The sequence below is a fragment of the Neolamprologus multifasciatus genome, chromosome 6 (genome assembly GCF_963576455.1).
Source record: "Neolamprologus multifasciatus chromosome 6, fNeoMul1.2, whole genome shotgun sequence".
NCBI lineage: Eukaryota > Metazoa > Chordata > Actinopteri > Cichliformes > Cichlidae > Neolamprologus > Neolamprologus multifasciatus.
In genome coordinates this window covers 14,039,309-14,052,487 of record NC_140444.1, presented here as the reverse complement: position 1 = coordinate 14,052,487, position 13,179 = coordinate 14,039,309, and the positions used below count along the sequence as shown (strand labels likewise).

The 13,179-nt window shown below is 39.3% G+C and overlaps 1 protein-coding gene and 1 non-coding gene across 2 annotated transcripts; one reads left to right on the top strand and one right to left on the bottom strand.

Moving 5' to 3' along the window:
- Nucleotides 1-859: 859 nt before the first annotated feature.
- trnas-aga (transfer RNA serine (anticodon AGA)) lies at nucleotides 860-941 on the top strand. Its single transcript has one exon. It is a non-coding gene; the product is annotated as a tRNA-Ser (tRNA).
- Nucleotides 942-1,396: 455 nt separating this feature from the next.
- Nucleotides 1,397-13,043, bottom strand: nol11 (nucleolar protein 11). The gene is made up of 18 exons (XM_085164251.1): nucleotides 12,854-13,043; nucleotides 12,080-12,193; nucleotides 11,409-11,465; nucleotides 10,881-11,029; nucleotides 10,711-10,768; nucleotides 10,451-10,592; nucleotides 9,722-9,928; nucleotides 8,987-9,063; nucleotides 8,405-8,528; nucleotides 8,201-8,292; nucleotides 7,766-7,831; nucleotides 7,470-7,654; nucleotides 7,099-7,224; nucleotides 4,907-5,128; nucleotides 4,641-4,719; nucleotides 4,444-4,536; nucleotides 2,039-2,146; nucleotides 1,397-1,906 (listed from the first exon to the last, which is right to left on the bottom strand). The coding sequence occupies exons 1-18, from the start codon at nucleotides 12,998-13,000 to the stop codon at nucleotides 1,793-1,795; spliced, it is 2,160 nt and encodes a 719-aa protein (XP_085020377.1). The 5' UTR covers nucleotides 13,001-13,043; the 3' UTR covers nucleotides 1,397-1,792.
- Between the last annotated feature and the right edge of the window lie 136 nt (nucleotides 13,044-13,179).

The following is a 13,179-nucleotide window of genomic DNA, read 5'->3' as shown; positions in this document are numbered from 1 at the left end:
CAGTGGGAGGTCATACATTAAAAAAAAAGAGATTTAAGCGATTTCGCCTTAAGGACGTCGCTGTAGCAAACACGGAAGTGCTAGCGTCATTCTCGAACTTGATCGTAGCAGGCCTGAGTCTATTCGAGATCACGTGACTCACTATTCCACAATAGACGCAATTGCCGTGCTAGTTCATAAAATTGGTTATCCATGCAAAAGCTGTCCGTCAATAGTACTTTATTTGTGTTTGGTGCTTCTGTTGTGTGGTTTTAATCTCAGGTGGGTTGAGTGCACTCAGTAAAACACAATAATTCATTTTCGGCCCTGTCGCCATCGTCGTCACCGCAAAGCGAGGCGAGAAGATAATGCGTCCGACATTAAGCTCTATTACCATGGACACAAATACGCGCTCATTAAAGTTAATACCACACATCAATCTCTTTGAAAATACCGCGAATGTGTGAGAGCTGCTGCAATTTATTTAAGATACGAATGTATATTATATAACTTTAAAATCGTTACGCATTGTTTGCCAGTGTAGTCAGTTATCTTAAAGAGTAGTAGTGCTCATTAGCCTTTAAAGTATGTACAGTATATACAGCGTAATAGTTGTAACTTGTTACCCTCTGGGTTGATTTTACAACTTGTATAGGTTAATTTGATTTTTTAATCTTTTCTGTCCGTGTTTTCTGTCATTTTGGATTGCTACTTCACCAGCAGACGGAACATAACCTTACCGCAGAACGGCTAAACATACAGAAAAGTGTCTTTTTTTTTTTTTTTACCTCATATTATCCTGTAATACAAAACTCAACTAAGCAATAGATATGTGGTTGTGTAGTGTCATATTGCTTCTAATAGACAAGTGTGAGTAACGGTTGTCGTGGCCGAGTGGTTAAGGCGATGGACTAGAAATCCATTGGGGTCTCCCCGCGCAGGTTCGAATCCTGCCGACAACGAATTGTTCTTTTCTTTCACCACGAAGATAAGTTTGCGTTGATTATTGGCGGGAAATAATGGAAACACCAATCGACTGCTTTCAACTAGATTTATTCATCTTTAGTCAAAGGAGCTTGCAAAGACTACGATGACCTGGATGACTGAGAACCTTCACAGACATATTCATCTTTATTTTTTTAGCACCACATTCATTGATGGAAGAAAACTAAAATTCAACTGGAGGTTCACTCAAAATCTTGCTAAATGCTCACCCTCAGTAACAGCCATAACAGTTTTCTTTTCACCTACTTCCACATACAGCACATTATATTTTTATATATTTTAGTACACTTAATGAAAGTGATATTTTAATCTTAGTCAAAATGAACACTACAAACTTTTAAACTTAAAACCTTTTAATTAAGCTGATATCTGACAGCAGCTTTTAATAAAAATAAAGACAAATGAATTAACATGTGTTCATCATATTTTTTAATATTAAACATAAAAGGTTTTCACAACAGTTTTTAGCTGTCTAATGACATACAAAAATAAGTCATCAACTCTCACAGTTCGAAAGGCAAAGCCCCAATATTAACATTACAATCTCACACCATACTGTTGCATGAGGTGGCTTCTGCATTAAACTTTTACAAAACCAGAAATTAAGCGAATTGTCAAATATTTTGACGACTTAAACAAGTTTAAAACATGGTTAAAAGAGAGCCGCAACTTTTTCAAGGCCTACACATCTGGATAGCAAACATATGTGGCAAAAAAAGCACTCAAGAATAATAACCGTGAAATCATTTTAGCTAAAAGGTTGGAAGAAGATGGTGTTATGAATAATTAAAATAATTTTGTACACATTCTAAAACAGCTCAATGATTTCAATGGAGTACTGTCCGATGCTCTCCTTCGCCTTCATTTTATGGAGTTCTTGAAGGCTTCCCTCAATCTTTCCAAGCTCAGAAACCAGTCTCACCTGAGGATACAAGAAAGCATTTTTTAAAATAAGCTTGCAGTAATAAGCACAATGCTGACACACAAAATAGGTATTATTAAAATTAACATGCAGCTTATTACTGAGCAGATAAAAGGAATAACTGTTTGTTACCTGAGATTTAACAAAGCTGTGGAGGTTCAGCAGTAAGCCTTTAGCTTCTGGAGTCATTACTAGCACTGTAAAATGAGCATCCAACAGCAAACACACCCAATCCATGATCTACAATCAAACAAAGCAACACACAGTGAGCATTTCTTTTTCTTTTTTCTTGTTTTGCTCCAACAGGAAAACCGGATTTTTTGCATTCAATAATTTGTGTACAACAATTTTGTGCCAAACTCCAGTAAAGTATTTTTATTATTCAGACATAAATAATTACAAGCGCAATAAAAATCATGCTTCTCCAGTGATTGCATTTCTTTTAATCTCTCTTGTAAAACTGTGTGTATGTGCCTTTGGAGAACTAACCCACACCCAGGTGAAAATAAGTCTGTCATCCACAGCATCTATACAGGAAAATCTGTCAGCATGGTTGATAAAATGTTTTTTTCTGTCACTTAATATTTCTTGGCATACAGATAATAGCTGCACTGACACAGCTGCAAGGAACCCTGGCATTATTGTTTTTTATGTGTTGAGTTCTAATAAAATGCAGTCTGAGCTTCATCTAAGTCGTATTTATAAGCAACCTCAATCTGACTAAACCAATAACAGTCAAATTATTCAACAAATGAAATAATCATCCACACTACAGGTTGGAAAACCTAACTGAACCTGTGCTAATGATTTCTTTAAAAACTATGTAAAGGGTGGTTGGTGGGAACAATACCTTTATCACAACAACTTTTACAGGGCCTTGGGAAGAAGCTTTAGAAAAACATTAGGAGTGAGGCATAAATAATTTCCAAAGATGTGAGTCTAAGTACTAACAGTTGCTCTCAGTGACACATTTATAGGAAACTTATTACATTTATTATGATTTTTAATCATTTCCCTTTGAGGTTAGGACTAAAGGCTGGTAAAAACAAAGGTTATTCACAGGAATTTAGAGGCTCCTGGGTTTCTTAAGTAGAGGAGAAAATGCCAAAGACCCTGAACAACTCTACACCATCACCTGTTTCACCCATCAACAGAGGGAATACACTGATTTCATGCAATCCAGTTCATCTTTTTAAACTCAAAGTATCACTATTTAAATTATTCAGACAAGCTGATTTGTCAAAGCTGTTGCACCAATATTTAAGGTGTGCTGACGGATTCACTCATGCAAGAAAATATCTGACCTCTTTCATTTTTAAATTTTTTTTCTATAGTCCACAGATGGAGACAGGTAGATGGAGATAAGGCTGGAGAGACAGCTGTCTTTATAAACCCTAAATATAATTGCGGGATTATAGCTGACCGACATATTTAAATCTGCCACCATTAGAATTGCTATTTCTCAACTGCAACACCAAGGCTCAATTCACTTCACTTCTATACTTCAACAACTACGGTGCAGTCCATTTATAGAACATGAGTTTGTGGTAGAAATTTGCAAAACTGCAATGCCCCCTCAAGTCGGAGCAGCCCCACCAACCCCAAATCAAGACGGCAGTAGTGCAAGCTAAAGAAATTGTAAAACTGTGAAACAATCTGCACTCCTGCTGTTGTCATTTCGACCTGCTAAACGAGCCATATACACAGACTGGGCTCCATCCATGTACGTGCTAAAGCTGTATTTTTAAATGCAAAAAAACAAACATTGCACTATAGTGCTAGTGATGCATGAAGGGCACTACCTTGCTAAGCAACTAAACAAATTGTATTTTTTCTTGCATTTACAACTAGACTGTTTGGATGCTCTCATATCATGAGTGGCATCACTCCTAGCTTCGACATCCGAGACAAATGAGCCAGGAGAAATATTCTCCAAATGCTGCGGGTTAGATTGTGAAGTGATAATGTTTGAGGCTGATCTTATTGCAGGTTTGCTCACATTTCCCACTTAAATCAATAACACAAAATTTTTCCCCCCAACTGACTCACAAAAGTACTTATTTTTCCATTCTGCCCATTACTGCTAAAATTTAATTTAATCAACCAATCATGCTTTTTTTTAAAGAATGGATCATACCAAGCAATGGGTCAACATCTCATCATTAAGATACAACTTTTAGCCCCTTAAGACAAGACAAAGATGTCTAATCACACAATTAAATGAAGAAATAAAGTTAGACATTTGTGGGATGGCCTGAAAGGAGCTTTTCATTTAAATCAGCCCTAAAAGTATTGATGAACTGAAATGATTTTGTAGGCAGAAACGATCCAAATTTCCTCCTCGTGCTTGTGCTGTAAAGTGCTCCATGAAACACCTCCTTCCAATGGAGGTTCCACAAATTGCTAAATTCAACAGATTGGTTAGCAATTTTTAGAGTGCACTGAGTGCTTACTTCAAGTGTTCAATAAACTGTAACTTGGAAGACTGCATGTAAAGCAAAGCTATCCTAATTGCTTATTTGGACACAGATACAAACCTGACTCAGACTTGGTGATCTAAATCCCTCCATCTGTGGGAAAGCATCCTGGGAATATTTTAGGTATAAAAATTGCAGGTACTGGAGGAAAAGCTGATTGGAAGAAAAAGAAAATGGCAAATATCAGAGTTGTTTGGGATTAAAGCTCTGTCTACTTTATTTTAGAGAAGTGGAATAATTTGATAGCAGTCACTTACCACGACATGTTGAGAGGAAAGATCTTTTAGGTGTGGGAGGAGAAAGGTGTCACTGTACGGTGTCTGCAAGATCTCATTTCTATGCAGCTCCAGTTAAGTACCCAATACTTTTATATTTTCATGCATTTTTACATTTAAATTATTACACAACCACTTTGTAAAACTGCAGCTTAACTAACAACAAAGCCTGATATTTAAGCTGAATGCAAGAAGCTGTGAGGACAACAGAACAGAATGGTGACGATGTCTGAGTGCTGGGAGGATACATTAGAACAGCCTTGTGTAATCCCACTGGACAAATGAGTTGTGAAGGAGCTGAGGCCTTCTTCACGTCTTCAGCTCTGGTCTGATGATCATTGACGACTGACGAAGTGGGGCTAAAACCATTCTGCAAGCCAGCCTCTGCACGATCTCTCGTGATTAGGTTTTCCATAAACTCGACACTGTCAGGCTCCAGGCTCAGCTTCTCTGCATCAACATCTGGTATACTGCATGAAACAGAACAAAAACAACTTGTATTTACAGAACATAATGCTATGTCAGGCCACGAATCAGATTATTAAAGGGAACCTATAATCCCAATTCCCATCTCTAAGTTTTGATTCTCGTACTCCACTAGGGCAGCTATGCATGATTCACAGTTCATAATAATCATTTATCTTATGCTTACCCGCAGCGTTCTGAAATGAGACATTTTAACTCCTTGCCCTTTGAGGCTACTTTCTTCAGACTCATTGCATCTCACAAGCAGGCTTGAATGTCAGGTGGGTGGAGTTTCTCTGCTTTTAGTGAGAGGTGTGTGGTGAGTCACCTGCATTTGAGATACACTCACCAGCCACTTCCATACATCTAAACAGCCAATCACTTGGCAGCTGCTCACTTTAGGCAAACATACATGGTCAAGAAGACTTGCTAAAGTTCAAATGAAGCAGGTCATCAGGTCAGAATGAGGAAATCATAGCTTTGCTGTTATACACAATGCCGTGTGGATTTTTTTAATGCATTTATTACTTCACTATATATCTGTTATCTGGGTTTGTTCTGAAATGCGCATATGAAGATGGATTCTAGGGCTGGGCCATATCGTAACATTCACGGAAATATCGCGATAAAATATGGGTAAAACGCGCATGCGCAGTGCCTTTGTTTTCATATGCACATGGCGGAAAAAGCATGGCGGTGATGGAGAATGAGAAGAGCGAAAGCGGATTGTTGAATGAAACAGATGAACCAGAACTGGTTTGTAAAAATGCTGCAACTTCAGTGGTGTGGAACTGGTTTAGCTTTCGTCCGTCAGACACACAACAAAGCACTATTTTTGGTAGCGCATGCTAGCGGGCCGTCGTTATTACCGTGTTTTTTGGAAAATATGGCACACTTAAAATCAATCCTTTGATTTTTCTTAAAATCGACTGTGCCCCTTATAATCCCGTGTGCCTTATATATGAATTCTGGTTGTGTTTACTGACCTCGAAACGATTTTATGTGGTACACGGCACCCGAAAATCTGTCACATGTTTTAGTACGACTTTGCTAAGCTACAAACCCGCACCGCTTGATGGATTGTCGGAGCATTACGGCTATCGTAGGCAGGAGCCTCGCGGAGTGATACGTACTGTGCTTCAACATAATATTACCGTGTTGTGTGTGTATAACCTCTTTTTAAGTTTGGTGGATATTATACGTGGTTATGGTGAGGATATGTCGGCCAATTTCCACTGGAAATGCCTTTTGGTTAAACTGTCAGCAAGGAATTTGCATTTGCACTGTTAAATTTTTATATAACTTTAATGCACATAAAAGACAGCTGCTTGTTTAAGTGAAAATACATTGATGTTTTTTTTGCACTAATAAAGTTGTGGAGTCGTAAAGTGTTTTGTCTAGTGTCAGTTATATCGTTATCGCAAATTTTCAAATGTATATCGTGATAAATATTTTTGGTCATATCGCCCTGCTCTAATGGATTCTATGGCAAAAAGCTCAAAACATCTCAAATTGGTTTCTTTAACATGACAGTGAGTTTACTGTACTCCAGTGGGCTCCACAGTAACCACAGCTCAACCCAATAGAGCACCTTTGGCATGTAGAGAGACAGGATAGATGTACAGCCAACAAATCTGCAGCAACTGTGTGATCCTCTTATGCCAATACGGACCAAACTCTCAAAGGGACATTTCCAGGACCTTTTTGAATCTGCGCCACAAAGAATTAAGGCAGTTCTGAAGGCAAAATGGGATTCCTGGTACTACCTTGGTATACTTAACAGTGTCTCCAGTGAGTGTATGTGTGGCAGAGATAAGGACAAGCATGGAAGTCCACTTTAAAATACTACTGCAACTGTATGCATACCAAAAGTAAGAATACCGTTAGCATGCAAAGGACACTGGCAGATCACTTACTGTCCATAAACTGGAATTTGTACATAAGTTGTTGCACAGTTAAAAACAGCCCGTCTTACCTGATGAATGCCTTCAGGCAGGCACAGGTAACAGCTTCAGGAATGTCAGGGAAGAACTGCAAGCAGAGCTGACACAGGAAGTAATCCTTCTTCTCAAGGGCCAGGAGCACAAGGTCAGGACACACACTGTTGAATGCAATGATGGCACATAGTTATATTCAATTGCTCACTCGTTGAATATTTCTATCTGTATGCAAGAAAACACTTTGGGGTTTCCTTCATGTTTCCCACATTAGAATGCAAACCTATTTTATGGTACCTTGTTAAAAATGTAAACTACATTAAAAGAATATAAAATAAATTCTGCACACTAAAAGAGTTTTGAGAGTCAATATTTTTTCCATCTACCTTATCTCACTTGCCATACATACCTGTGGCAAAGGCACCGAGTGTGAACCAGCTGTGCCAGCGTGCTAGAAGAGTAGAAGGCTGGATCGGCAAGACTCCGGGACACGAGGGTTAATGCAAGCTGTCCCACTGAGGGCTGCAGGTCCTGGAACTCTGCCCTGGTCAGGAACCCCTCCACCTCTTTCTGGATCTCTTCCACTGGTGCTGTCTAAGAGGGAAAATAAATATATTTTTTAAATTCAGAATTGTTTGGTATAATTCTGTTGCGCTGAAGCATACAGAACGAAAGCTGTGTTATAAAAATAAGTCACGTTTTTACCTTGATGAGCTCTAATACTTGGTCAGTTGTTAAATTAGTTGTTGACTGGGACTTACGGGTCATTCTCTGTATGGAAAAAACAGAAGAATCAAATTACGGATCTACCACACACCACTGGTGTCTCACAGATAAGTTTAATAAATAAATATTACTATAATATTTTTTCAGCAGTTAGTAATATTTCTTCTTACTATTTAGAGTACCTTATTTTAGTAATTCCAAATGTTATGCAACATTATTCTTTCTTTTAATGTCATTAGAGATTTAAACAGAACAACAAAGAAACATGTTTCCCATTATCATATTAAATAACTCTTTTATATAAAGGTTTTACAAACGGCAACAATGTTAAGGCTTCTGCCATAAGCCGTTCGTCTCTGCAACAGTGTGGACAATGACGAACTCACAATTCGCAAAAACACTTATCCAACTTACCGTCCTCCTCGTTTCTGCAGATTTTGAGGGCTGAGCTTTTTCACCATGAAGAATGTTATTCCAAGACGGCACAGCATTCGGAGTCTTCGACTCTGTGGTTAAAAAACAAACAAAAGAGTACTGAGTGAACACAATTTCTCATGTAAAAATGGGAATCAGAGATTTTGAGTTGAGCGAGAGAATGACATGTTTGATTCAGCTCACCTTCAGTCTTTGTATGTTTTAATTTTCCCAGGGCAGAGGCAAGGGAAGATTTGGGGCACTCGAAGGGTATAATGGAGAGGGTTTTCCCATGTGGAATAAATGCCTTGTTGGAATAACTCCAAAGCTGTATGAGAGAGACAATAAAATCAACACAAAGATGATGCAGACATAGTTCAAAACTGTTGCTACATATTTGTGTCTAATACACTGGTTTTAAGATTGTAAACTGCTATAAAGTTGTGAGAAGGGACAGTGAGCCCCGTCACAGTGGAGTGCAGACACAGTGCTCTACCAAAGTCGTACAGTCCTCCATCAGCACCCAGCAGCTGGAAGGACAGGGAACCTTGGCCCACAGTTAATAACAATGAAGCCTGAGCACGTGTGATTGCTGTCGTGTGAGTATGAAGTAATCCAGTCACTTTTAAAGATTAGGCTTTACTATTGTGAATGATGACTTAGCACTAATGTAAGTCACAATTTCTGAGTAGCATTATTGCTTTCAAATTTATTGCTTCATCCTAGTCAAAAAACAGGACCGTTAAATAAATAAATAAACAAACTTTATATTCAATGCATTCCTACCTGTCCGTAGATCTTTCCAGCCATCTCTTTTCCAGCCTGAAGCGTCTGAAAGTTGGTATTCCAGATGCAAAGAAAGTCTAAAATAACACAGGCAGAGAGACATTCAGGAACTACAGACACCCAGATCAGATACTTAATTTTTCATCTGACAGATATCTTTTAGGCCAAAAAGCTAGCATGTTAACCAAGCATTCATTTCAGTTCTAATAACTTCAACCTGCAAAACCACTTCAGCTTCAGAACTTTTTTTTTAGCCACTGAATAAAATCCAGACACTAGAAATCACATTTAGGCCAGCTAACCCATTATTTACTATATTTAATTACTTAAAAACAAAGGGCAAAACAACATAGCATCAAGTGATAGCTGTTTACACCGCTATCACTATTATTTGTGATCTTGGCAAAAAGAGAAGAAATAACTAGCTAAGACTAAACAAGCAGAGTTGAGTTTTACGTTTTTTTTTAACTGATTAACTAAGAGATAAAATATATATATATAAAAGACAAGCAGTTAGGAAAATAACAGCTCTACATTTCATCAGTATGATAATGTGAAACTGTGCTACTAAAAAAGAAAACCGCTGTTTCCATGCCAACTCCCTACAAGGGCTTACTGAAAGCCTTGATATTATATATAAAAAACTAATTTCAAGAGGATTTGCCATGCACAGTATGGTACTTGTAGAGGAGTTAAAGATCTTTATTTGAGATACTGTAATTTAACAGCATTTACCTTTACCACCTCCAGCAGAGGGATGTGGAACCCCAACAACAGCTACATGGGCTTCATCCAGAGCCATGGCAGACGCTGCCTCCAGCTGGCCATCACCAACAGGAAGACCCAGCAGCAGGCTACGAGGCAGGGGTAAGGCCTGGACCCCCTCTTCAGTCCCGAGGCCCCGCATGGAGAGTACACTCTGGTACACGTGGCCATTAGGGTCTAAATGTGAGAGAAATGTTTAAACATTAGCAATACTACATACTGCATACCTCACCAACTGTGTGTTTGTGTAATTTAGCTTCATACATGTAGAGTGCACCACTTATTTACATCCGATTATCAAACTGTGAGCAATTGGAGAAGAGTGCATTCACAACTAACTGAAGTAAGAGAGCAAGGGGGATCTTATTCACAGTAGTGGACCTTCACTACACGTCTTATTTTAAACTGCTAATCCTTCAAAAGTGTCTCAAATCAGCTCAGCAGTACTGGTCAGAGGAGGGGGACTAGGGGTGCCTTTTGAGTACAAGTTTAAACTTAGTTACTTAAGGGATGTCATTTTTTTTAAAGTCACATTTTTATAATTGTTGATGACCCTGATGAAGGAACACAGCTGTACGTTTTTACACTTCCACCCCCTGTAACTGGCTTGCAGTGCCAGTAATTATCTTTTCCAAATTCCATAGCATATGGCCTCAAACACCAACATTCAAAATGTTCTGACAGGAAAATGTGGCTTACAGAGATAAAGAAGGCAGATGTGCTTATCCCTGTAAGTGGCAGAGAAGCTCAGCGGGGAGAGACCAGGTTCTTCTCTCTCAAGCTGGTACCTCTGTACAGAGTTTGGGTTCAGTCTCTGCAGGTAGAGAAAATGCTCTCCTTTCTGCGGGGAGACAGTGACAGTCATGTTGGGCAAAAGCAAGGACATTAGCTGTGTTGCAAAAGCAATGAGGACTTAAAACTAAATCCACTTGAAACTTTTAGCCCATCAAGTATTTTACCTGTTCAGTTGTGATGATGATAAACTGCTGGGTCTCTGCCACTATGATGGTGCTCCACCTGCAGATAAAAAAAAAAGGGGGGGGGGGAGGGGGGTTTAAAAGTTAACATGTTGCACTCAAGTACAGCTCTAGAATAAGGTCAACATAAAAATTTGTCAAATGACATCGACCTGATGGCTTCTTCTTGAGCTAGCACCTCCTCTATGGGCTGCTGCGGAGCAGCAAGCAGAGAGTCCAGCAGTCTCACAGCTCCTCTCTGAAACAAGACCAGAGGCTCCCCTCCATGTGTACAGTGAACCTTCCAGACATCTGAAGAAACCTGGAGAAAAAGCACACAGAAAAGGCAGAAGTGTTCACGTCTGTTAATAACACACTGGTTAATTAATTATTTTCAGGTTAATTGCCCTAAATACTACTGAGAATTTCAGGAGCAATGTGCAATTTAACATCATCAGCAGGTCTACAGTGGTTCTTATGTGTTTTGTTGCTCTCTCCAATTCTTAAGTACAACCAGTCTTGCTGTGGAGACGGTGAGCAGTGGACTCTATAACAATCTGTACTAAAATATTTACACCAGTGGAGAGGAGATACCCTTAGAGCTGGGATTGTGTGTTTTGCTGTAGTCTTCATTTCTGTTCTTGGTGGTAGAAGCGGGATGGCGTTCTACTGTCTACATCACTGTATATGTTCGGACTTACTGTTGCTTTGAAGGCTTTGTCCAATAGTATGTCATCTTCCTTCCAAATTCTTATTACCTTAAAGACACAACATCAAAAACATTACAACATGAAAGATTTTTCTGAGAACGCAGATCACTGGAGACATCTTTGAACTGATCTCATATACGAAATACAGATACTTCCTATTGAAAGAGGGATGCATATATATGTTGGCCGATAGACATTTTTTTGACTGATACTGGCCCTTCACAAAATAAAATAGTGTTTACCTATTTTGCCTATAGTGACTGATTCTTATATGCTCCCAAGTCGATTTTATAGTAACTAAATGGTTGTTCTTGATAATATCCATCCCTTTTCATCATAGTATACCTAACTGTCGATGGCTGCTTTAGCAGGATAACACCCCATGTCACAAAGCTCAAATCATCTCTAACTGGTTTCTTAAACATTACAGTAAGTTTACTGTACCCAGTGGGCCACACAGTCACCTGATCTCAATCTAATAAAACACCTTTTGACTGTCATGTTAATACAGACCAAAACCTCTGAGTAATGTTTTCAGCACATTGTCGAAGAATTAAAGTAGTGCTGAAGGCTAAAAGGTCTCCTACTTGGTATTAGTAAGATGTACTTAATAAAGTGTCCAGTGAGACACCGCAGCAACCAAAGCAGTCACCAAAGCCTACCTTGTTGTCTGTTACTGCCACATATTCGTTGGTTTGTGAGTTGAAGACTGCTGGGCACGTCAGTTTTTGTCCTTGTTTCACTGTCCAGCTCCCCAGCGGCTTCTGGTCTGACACCTTTCAGGCCATAAAACAAAGGGATAATTAATAAAGAGGTGATGTTTCACATAGCTTCTATTTAGCCATACGCACGCAGTGCAGAGTTATGTAAAGACTGTTTGCTACAACCACATCTTTTACCGCTGTGAACGGATCTCAAAAGACTTGATAAAGATCTAATAGACAGTTTGCCTTATTCAGGACACACACAGCAGTAACTTTAGCTATTTTAACTACACTGTAATGCTTTTAGCTTATCCAAACAACGAGGCTTGACACGCTCATTCACGTTGGAGAAAACGAGGATAAGACATGCAGCCTTATCGTCAAGCCGTTTTTATCGCATGCAAAACAACGAGTTAGCCGCTGAAGCTGCCCCCCAGAGAAGTCACATTTTAAAGGTATACACGACTTGTGATGTCTGTAGCTAACTTTAGCAAACATTTGACTGTCATATTCGAATAGCAAGTTTACAAAACCAATGTAAAACATTCACTGCCGAGTTTCACTTAAAAGACACTTAATAAGATATAAGACAGCTTTAAATGCATGTTTGGTTTCGTCTAACGCTCTGGTTCCAACGCTGCTGGCCAGAAAACCGGAGGATGCTAACACGAGTCGCACTGATCAGCTGGCCCAGGTTAGGGGAGCCTCCTGAAAGGTAATTTTAAACGTTACCTTGTACAGAGTCACTGATCTGGTTGAATCCGTGACCACGACATGATCGCGATCTCTCTCCTCTTCGATCCCTTGAATGCCTGAACTTGACAGATTTTGATCTGGAACAAGCCCACACAACGTGTATCCTTCATACAGCGCTGCCATGCTGGACGAGAAGAACTCGTTGGATCTCGCGAGAATACAGATGAACTGACGCACCGGAACCACGAGATTTCTGTCACTGCGGCGGGATCTTGTTTTGCGCCCCCCCCCCCCCCCCCCCCCAAAAAAAAAGGTGACTTTTTTTTTTTTAGTTTTGAGACATTTGAAAACACTTTTAATAT

Bases quoted from the DNA above. Each gene is read 5' to 3' on its own strand.
- nol11 (XM_085164251.1), bottom strand. From the start codon at position 13,000: ATGGCAGCGCTGTATGAAGGATACACGTTGTGTGGGCTTGTTCCAGAT. The intron at 7,655-7,765 runs GTAAAAACGTGA...TTTCCCTCTTAG, and splicing joins AAGTATTAGAGCTCATCAAG to ACAGCACCAGTGGAAGAGAT. The intron at 5,129-7,098 runs GTAAGACGGGCT...TGTTTCATGCAG, and splicing joins TGCCTGAAGGCATTCATCAG to TATACCAGATGTTGATGCAG.